This window comes from Empidonax traillii, unplaced genomic scaffold (assembly GCF_003031625.1).
Source record: "Empidonax traillii isolate 1590-97213 ecotype Southwest subspecies unplaced genomic scaffold, ASM303162v1 scaffold287:size763773, whole genome shotgun sequence".
NCBI classification, from domain to species: Eukaryota; Metazoa; Chordata; class Aves; order Passeriformes; family Tyrannidae; genus Empidonax; species Empidonax traillii.
This window is the reverse complement of record NW_020955480.1, coordinates 609,510-618,997: the sequence shown is the minus strand read 5'-3', so window position 1 is coordinate 618,997 and position 9,488 is coordinate 609,510. Positions and strand designations below refer to the sequence as shown.

General features: G+C 43.4%; 1 protein-coding gene across 6 annotated transcripts in view; it reads right to left on the bottom strand.

Annotated features, from left to right (window-relative positions):
• Positions 1 to 3,767: 3,767 nt before the first annotated feature.
• Positions 3,768 to 9,488, bottom strand: part of ATP11C (ATPase phospholipid transporting 11C) — a 56,218-nt gene continuing 50,497 nt past the window's right edge. For 2 of the 6 annotated variants that reach the window (XM_027890403.1, XM_027890404.1), the window contains exon 29: positions 3,768 to 7,198. In XM_027890403.1, the coding sequence (XP_027746204.1) occupies positions 7,082 to 7,198 (117 nt within the window). In that variant the 3' untranslated portion in view covers positions 3,768 to 7,081. Of the gene's footprint in view, positions 7,199 to 8,385; positions 8,481 to 9,305; positions 9,397 to 9,488 lie in introns of those variants that run through there. The other 4 variants (XM_027890409.1, XM_027890405.1, XM_027890406.1 and 1 more) reach the window with 4 other exon arrangements.

Sequence of the window (9,488 nt, the reverse complement as noted above, 5' to 3'; positions counted from 1 at the left end):
TATTTCCTTTTTTCTTTTTCTTGTTTTTCATTTTCTTTTTTCCTTTACCCTCCTTTTTGCCTTTCTTTTCTTCCTCCCCCTGCTTTTAATCTTTCTTCTTTTCCCCTTTTTTAACTTACCACTACTCCCAGTGCCCCCCAGCACACCACCCTGCAGCTGGATTTGCTCCCTGCCTTAGTGCCTACAGTGATTCTCAAATGAAAAAAAATAAAAAGCCTTTCCATCCTCTGCAAGCAGCATTCTAGCAAATTCCTTGAACAATTTATGAGAACTACATTAAACCATACTACAGCCAATGCTGGCCAGAGCTCTAGGCATCATTCTCAGTTTCCCCGATGCCGAGTTTCAAACGATGCCAGCTCATTCTCAACAGGAGCCTGAGCTGCCCAGGAAGGCAGCTCAGAGAAGTGGATGTTCCTGTTTTTCCAAAACAACCTTTTAATTATGCTCCTTACTATAATAACAGCCTTTTCCCAACACTTCAGCAGCCAGAGGAGCTATTAATTTAGAACCCAAGGTCTAACAATAAAAACCAGTGTCTTTGGGTAGATCATAGCTCTTCTTACACTAATGCAGATGTCCCCTGATACTGCCCATTCAGGCAGCTCTCCTTGTTTGTGACACAGCAAATCCTCACCAACAGAACAGTTTGAATAGATGATTTTTCTGTCTGGTCATAAAACACATCTTGTGTGACAGGGAGAGTTCATGTGCAGTTACTCATCAAAAAATCTGGCTGAGGTGCACAGCAATAAAATGTGGTTATAAAATAGCCATATGCAAAGCTATGGAAAGACAGCCACACCACATTCCTGCTGTATTCTTATTGCAGGGATGCTATTTGTTTCTCCATGAGCTGTGGCAGTTTAGGGCAAAGCCCATCCAAGTGCTGACTGTCTCTTTTTCGCTCTATCACTGCGCAGGAGAGGCTGAGGAGGACTCAACCCCACTGAGTGTTGCATTCCCATGACTGGCACTGGCTTCAGGAAAAACAAAGCTACACAGTAGAAGATGCAGCTGTTATCCCTAAGGTTCAGTAATCAATCTATTTCTTCATCTTTGAACAGAAGACAAAATCATTAAGACAGGATCTGGATGAGGTCTCTGCAACCAACACACCCTACTCCAGCCCCAGGTGGGCTGGACCACAGCACCAGACACCGTCAGGAATCCTACACATCCCAAAGCTGCACCTCCTCCAGACACTTCAGGTGGTGCAAGAAAACCTGAGCCAGCTCTCAGCAGGGAAAAGCTGTGTTTGCTCAGGCTGGAGGGCAATTGTTCATGGCTTATGGCCACAAAGATTCTTGGTTTGGAAACCTGGCTGCTACAGTCCCTCACAATAAATGCCCAGCTCTTCCAGCACAGCATTCCATGGAACCATCATCCAGGTTCTTGGGTTTTACACTGGCAGAAGATACTCAGTGTGTCTGTCTCCCTCAGAGCCAAGCATTGCTCTCTGCCTGCCCAGAAAATGATAAGCTGAGATAGAAGGAATGAGATGGATAAAAAGCAAACAATGACTGCCAGAAATACAGGTGTTTCTTTTCCAGGTATTTCCCATCCTAACAAGGCCCCCAACAAGGTTCAGCATTCTGAGTGGCACATACACACCTGAGTGCGAGGGGAAAAAGCTGTTTCACACAGCTGGACAATATCTTGCCAGCACCTGCAGCACCTCTTTGCAGAGATTTATTTCATGTGGGTGCAATTCCTTATCTTTAAATCTCATCTTAGGGAGAAGCTGTAGGAAGAATTCCAACTAATTTCATTAATTCCAGATTGGAGGCTGGGAAAAAAAAAAAACTCAAAAGAAATTCAAAACCTCTTGAATTTGAAAAAAAAAAACACCACCATTTTTATTTTTTTTTTCTTTTTCTAGGTTAAGGCTAGAATGCTGGGTTGTGTCTGTGACCATTATTTGAATCTGAGAAATCACCCTTCAAAAATACCTGTTTAGTCAGGTGCTGAGAACTGGAAAAACAGAGCTGGTTCAATGCAATTTGGAGTCAAACTGATGTCCAAGGGAATTGCTCACCTCTGGAATAAGCATAGTGACAACAAAGTTCTTGTGCATAAGAGCAATTAAGCTCAGGTTGATTTTCATAAACAGGAATTTTATGAGGATTTCTTGTGCAGATGGCAGCATCACCCTCAATCTGGGGTACTGTCTGGTGTGGGCTCTTTCCAAGATAGTCCAGGAGAAGTAGATCCTCCAAAACCTGGTAAAAATCCTGGCCCCACTGATATAAGCCAAACCTGCAGGGATTTAATTAGGATGAGGATTTTATGTCACCTACTTGATTGTGAAAAAAAGAGAAAGGTCTCCACTCTGCCCTCCCACTTTCACTTTCTCCCTGTCAGTCACACCTGCCTTATTTGTTGTTACAACCCCTGGTTTTGGAAGGAACACTCATACAAGTGCACACACACCCTTTCTCCAGGCCACAGTGTATTTTCCAGCTTAACAGGTTATCCCCAGACGTGTGAAGATTTAAGAAGCAAAGCCCAATCCCAGCAGTGAGAATGCTGTGGATGCATCTCCTGCAACAGCTGCTGGGGGACAGGGAGGGACAGGGAGACCATGACCCCTCCACGTGCCAAGAGCCCTCACATGCCAACAGCCTGACCTTAAAAAAATTGCTGTCCTTGTTAAAAATCACCTTACAACATGACATTGCTTCTCCTTTCTAACAAGAAGGTCTACATGGGTGTTTTAAATGCTAATTTTGGTGCTTTCTGAAATACCCAGTGACCTGCGGTCGTCTCCCATCGCTTACATTTACAGCTTTTGTCCTGACAGCCTGTGCAGCCAGCTCAGAGTAAAACCCTTTCCAGCTCTTCAGATGATTTTCACTATCACTCACTCGGGCTATTAAGATTCTGAATGCGTGTATCTGGTTTCCAATAGTACAAGCTGCTTCGGAAAGGTTAGAGTTTGTTTTAAATAGCTCAGCCATCTGTCCTGCGGTGGCTGATGGGAGCTGCAGGGATCGAAGCAGCCAAAACAGAATTTTTCAAACTGTCAGTTTTTCATTATAAACATTTCAGCTTGAATCAGACCCGTGTCCTTAAAAAAAAAAAAAAAATAAATTTAGGTCTATATATTTTCCTTGAGTATTACACAAACACTGTGAGTCGTGCTTTAACAGCTTCCTTGCGTTGTTGGAATTTCGTCAATGCAAATACCTGGCATGAACTTCACCAGCGCCAGGCACTTTGCGAGGCACAGAATCAGCCACATTTGTGTGTTTCTAAGGCTTTGAACTAAGAAATGCTCATTTATTACAGGTAGCCATGTAACTAATGGCTAACATTAGTTACATGTTAGAACATGTACAGAACTAATACGTCACGTATGGAAATCAGGCACGTGGACCTGCATTTTTCCCAGCCAGTTCCTAAATGTCAAAGCTCTGAGCACACCTATTCTACAAAGTTAAATCAATTTATTCACTTAATTCACGGGACTCACTTTCTTAATTTAACATTATTTTTGAGGGAAATGGGTTTAGAGTGCACAGGCCAGCTATGTGCAGCAGCTGTTACCAGCAGAACTGCTAATTCCCACAGTGGTGGGAAAATAAAAATACATGAGAAGCAGCTAGTATTTCCTTAGGCAAATGCTGCTCCACATCAAACAACCAAGAATGGCCATCATCTACCCCCCAAAGAAAATGCAAATGATCTTCCTAGTACTACCCTGGAAAAGTAATAAACCATCACCCAGGAGTATCCAAGGAGACAAGACGGACAACAAATATATATTAATCAGAACAACATACCAAAGTTTATTGATTACTTCAAACAAAAGTTTCTGTAATGAAAAAAGAGCAAGTTGCATTCATAAAAGGTAACATTCACATTCAATTTCCTTTATATAAAGCAACATAAATGTATAAAATTGCATTTAAGTGAAAAAAATGTAAGGTTGCAGTCCTCTTTTTTTGCAAGAAGCTGAAAATGTATCTGTTCATTGCCTGTATATAATTTACATTTTCTATACACTACATGTTTTTTAAAAAAATTTGTAGCTGGGAAATTGGATAAATGGTGAAGTATTAGGTGAGTTTTTCAACTGTGTGTATACAAATTCAATTTGAAGCTTTTATGCAATTCCAAGTAATTTATAATATTCTCATAATGATTAGGATTAGTGTTTGAAAAGTCGCTATGGCTACACCAAGCTTCACTGTTATCATGTAACAGTTTTAGAGGGAATCTTAATTACCTTCCTTATCTTTCAATGTCCCTAGTCAGTGATTAAACTTCAACGAATTATTATGAGAAAAACCCAGCCTTTTTTCCTTCAAGATTTTCCACCGATAAGCCTGTACTGACCTTTTAGCTCACCAAGTGCAGTGGGTATCATGAAACATGAACAAACACCACAGCACTGCTCTAGGATTATTGCCTCCTCAGCATCCTGCTGCCTTACACCTTACAGTCACTATCACTACATTTTCTTCCCTTCTCTAACCTCAAAAGGAATCTCCTGTTTCCCCTGATTTCACAAGCCACCCACAGCAATAGGAATTTCATTTTTGCCATTACTGAACGACGAGGATCAGCTCTTCTGCAAGTGCAGGGTAACCTGGTGGTCCTGGCCCCCAGCACTACATCAGTGCACTAGCTGAAGATCCAACCCCGAAAAAAACTGCATTCCTAAAAGAGCTGCTGTTCAAGCCATTTCACATTAAATTCGCCCCACCAGTCAGCGCACACACACCTTGGTTTTTAACATACAGCTACTGCAATCCAGTGGGGACCCAACACTTGGAAACAGGAAGAGATTTGGTTCTCAGAAGGCTTTGTCTTTAAACAGGCTGTAGAAATTAGCCTGTTTAAGTGATTATTTGGACAGTTCACACACATGGCAAGCTTCACTCTGTTCCCAACATCACCAGCAGCTCCAGTGGAATTCCAGGGGAACAGACTTTGACCCTTGGAGTAGAGCGTGACACAAAACAGAGAAGCAAGGTGTGAGGCTTGGGACCATTCGGGCTTGGAATGGTTTTGAATCACAGGAATTAGGCATTTTAGTGCCCACATTTTAAAGGTTATGTAAACACAAGTCAGCAACTGTATATTTAAGGAGAAAGGTTAGATTTGGCATATAGAGCGTATCTTCATTGTATTCATTATATACTTGATCTGTAGGCACCACATTTTAGCAAGAAAAGGTGAGAACGGGACAAGGTCTGCAAGTTGAATTCTAGGTCCGTGAAATGAGCTAGGAAAAGGGAAAGAAAAGAAGAAAACAAAAGCTTTGCCCGTGGGACACATGCTGGCAGTGCAGCTCCTTACTTGCATGCAGCAAGGAGTCGAGCCGCAGTTGCTGACACGGTGCAGACACCACTTGCGTTGAGGCCAGTGCAGCGTGTATAATACAGTGGTCCTGTCCAAACTTCCCCTCCCATGCTGGGTGATGTCAAAGCAGCCACTGGCCACAGGGACTGTACACACCCCTCTCCCACTTAGGTAAGGCCCATCCAAAGTCCTTGCGACGCACGAGAGAACTTGCCAGCAGCTGATCTGCGCCACTTGAAGACAGACCACAGGGGTGGCAGCCAGAGAGCAAGACTTGATTCTTCCAAAAAATCAGTAGTCTGCAGTTTAACAAAATTTGGTGAGGGGAACGTTCCATCTAGTCCCAAATTGTTTCATTGCATGTAAATGACACAAAGCCTGAGCGAGCGGGAGCCAAACCCAGCGGCAGCGTAGAGCTTGTTGCTTCTGAAATGAGACTTGAAGCTTCTCACAGTAGTTCCTCTGCCCCACTCCGAAGAGTGCTGGGGCCGGGGGAAATCGGCACAAGGGAGGGACCGTCACACCAACCCGCAGTGGCACACAGGGTGCTCTGTCATTGCTTATGACTTAACACAACAAAAAAAGTTGCTCTTTCCACATAAGAAGTATCAGAGAAAAAAAAAAATAATATTGAGAGTCAGGAATCTCACCTCTGCTGTGCACAACCTAAAGAGAAAAATTCTTATTCAGGTAGGTTTCAAAAGAACATGCCAATTTAAAAACCAAAAAAAAAATGTAAAATGAAATCAGGTTTATGTATTCCTTTTATTTTTAGACCGTCTTTTTCTTAGTGCAAATAACTCAAGATGCAGTTTTATATGCCTGCAGGTACACAGGCACAGCCCATGTCCCTGGGATCAGCCAAGGACTGCACTGTCACTCAGGCCTTTAAAGTGTTGGAGCAACTGCACAGTGCAGTGATGTAAGCACAGCCACAGGAGCCTGGACAGAGAGGCTCAGTCTGCCACAGTCCAAGTTTTGGGATTCCTTCTTCCCCCACAAAAGCTTCCTTCCATCACAAACAGCCACAGAACAACCTTTTCTTCACCCTCCAACAGGAATAAACCCATCAGCAAACTGGCCACGGGAGGATGCTCAGGTGCTTCCCAGCACCGTGGGTCTCCACACAGACACCACTGCTGTGGGCAGACCACAGACTGCTTCCAGCCACACCTGGAGGAGAGATCAGCAAAGATTTCTCCAGAATTTTCAAGTAATTCTGCCACGTGCATCTGGCAACCCACGGCTGGGAGGGGGCAGTCCCCTGCCGAGGGATCTCAGCCCCAGCACCAGGAGAGATGCTCTGAGGGCTGCATCCAGATTCCATGTGAGAGCAGCAGGCTTTTCCCAGTGCCTTCAGGGAGCCAGATGGGGATGTTACTGGGTTTAAGTCTGTGCTACTTCTTTGGTCAGGCAGAGCAAGAGACTTGAGCAGCACTCTGCTGCTCTCAGATCTGCAGTGGGCAGAGGAAGCCCCCATGTGAAGCAGGGCTGGCACTGCACTCTTGCACTTTGATTCATGCTGTTTTGGATGAATTCCTAAAGATGCTTTCTCAGCCTCCAATGACGTAGAATTTGGCAGAATTGTTTTTCTGAGGGGTGGGGAAGCCACAAGACCAAAGACAAACAGGTACTGTGGGGCCAGTGTCCTGGCTGCTGCTCTTTCAGCATGGCTGCTTACAGTCCTTGGTAATGTCACAGAAAACTGTTAGGTTAAAACCATGGGGTTTTTCCTACAGCATGACAATATGCAGTGTTTGTATGGAGCACTTTAAAGTATCCTGAGAGGATATCTTTCTGCCAAATTAGTAACAGCATCTTCAGTCTTCACATAACCATTCTCTATACGTTTGTATGAGACTAACACAGGCAGATCGAAGGGGCCAGCCTGCAAAAATCAGAAGGAAAACATATATACATAACTGTTACATTCCCAAACTTATAAACCTTTTCCTGGTTATTTTTAGAAGAAAATACTTGACATTTTATAGGAGAAGATGATTGATTAGGCCATGATAAAAGTGCCAAATGTCATTCACAACCAAGTAATCGGATGATAAATTGATTTGCACAATCCGCAAAATGCCACATGAAGTCTAAAAGTGCCATCTGCCTCGCTGCCCCCTGTGCCTCCCATTCTGTCCCGGTCCAGCTGCCTCCTGCACCAGTCTGCACCAGTCTATGGTGGTGGAGAGCACCACCTAACGTCAGTGGAGAAGGATCAGCTGTGCAGGACAGATACTACAGGCACTGGAGGCCTTGCAAGCATGACTCCTAGAGCTGCCATGCCAATTAAACTCATTTATTTAGCAGCAGCTGTGGCTACAAAGGTAGGAGAGGCTTGCAGAACATCTGCAGTTTTCTGTTTGCAGGCAACACCACACATGATATCTCCCCTAAAAGCAGAGTTGTGAATTCAATTTGGCACTTTTTTATTCTGCTATTGGTTTGCTATAAAGTTTAAAAAAAAAAAAGTCAATTTGTACTAGGATGCTCTTGGTGTGTGTATGTACATACAGACACCGAGACAATCCTCTGTTCGTGTGTTGACACACATAGACAAGTACACGTGTTTATGTCAATCTATGAAGATGAATTAAAATGTACTTATTTCTATCTGACAGAACAGCATGCACCCTAGAGAAAGTGATGTTGGTACAATTCAGATGCAATACTGGAATCATTTTAACAACTGAGATTTGAATCTTTCAGTGTAAATTTAACAATGTTACCTTTTATAACCACTGCTAGCACAATCCAGACTGCACTCTCAGATTAAATTTTCTCTTAACATTAGACTAAATTATCAGTTAGATTCAAAGATTTCTTTGCACACTGCAAAATATTTCAGTTTGAAAGTATCTGTACAGATACAATATTTTGAAGAGGTTGGATAGTACAGCATCCCCAAATTAAAATGCATCCCAAGCATTGCATCTCCATTCCACAAGGACAGGTGCCCCACACCGACAGTCAAGAGGATTACAAGAACCCACAGTTTAATTGATTTGGAGGGGGTTACATTTGGTTAATTGATGCCTTTTAAAACCATCCCAACTCCTTTAGACAGGGTACCTTTACAACACATTAGACTCATCTGAGAATGTTCTTAAAAGAAGTGGTCTGACAGAAGGTCTGGCCGACAGTGAATCAGGTGCCTTCCTGCTGCTCTGCAACAGCGAGGCAAGGAGACTTATAGCACATGCAATCCTTGCCCCTGCCTATTGTCAAACAATGCAAGACACACACAACCCTTCCTATAGCTAAGTCATATCATAAAGAATGATTATCACTGGCTGGGTTTTGTAGTGCAAGAGGCACAGAGAATACTCAGAAACCGGCTCTGCTTCCCAAAATATTTAACTTCAGGCTTGGAGGTTTATGCTTTTGAGGGAGGAGGAAAACATCTCTGATCTCCACATAACTGGTATTTTTAAAATAGGCAGTAATTGAGGAGATCTGCAGTGAAACCAAAAGCTAGGGACATGTAATCAAGGCACTTAGCTGTGAGTGGCCCCATCACTTTCTTCATCAGCAAACCCAAGACTATCCTTCATCGTGAGGGTAGCACTAACAAGTGGGATGGACTGGGCAAGGTGGGCACTAGGGAAGCTCTCCCCTAGATCAGACAAGTCTGAGCCATTTGCCAAGTCATCCAGAGGACAAACAACATCAATTCCACCTTGTCCCACTCATATCTAGACCAGTAAAACACAAAACTGCAGCAAGAAAAGAGTGTAAACCAGCTTTGCCTTTGTCCACTTCACTTGGACATCCTGAGCACAACCAGCTCACTCACCTGATGTGCAGCAAGAGACCGAAGGCGAAGAGACAGACGAAATATTTAAGCAAAAGATTTAAATTAAGGCAAAATTCAGGGAAAAGCGAGGTTTTGCTGCGTGAGCAAATCTAAACGTGTTTTCAGGAGTTAGGCGTTAGAGGGAGGAGAAAGGCAGTTGAGCAAGCAACACATAGCGACTCAGAAAGGAAATCACCTTATTCACTCCAAGAAAAGCTGTGATTGCTGGAAGTTTGAGAAAGCATGAAGATAGTGGATGTTCCTGAGGAAGGAAGGCGCTTCGTTACCTAGTTCACAACAGCACAAAAGACAGAAAATTGCAGTACAAGAAAGAGAAAGGCAGAAACCAAGGAAAACACAAATGCGCCTTGCAGTTAAA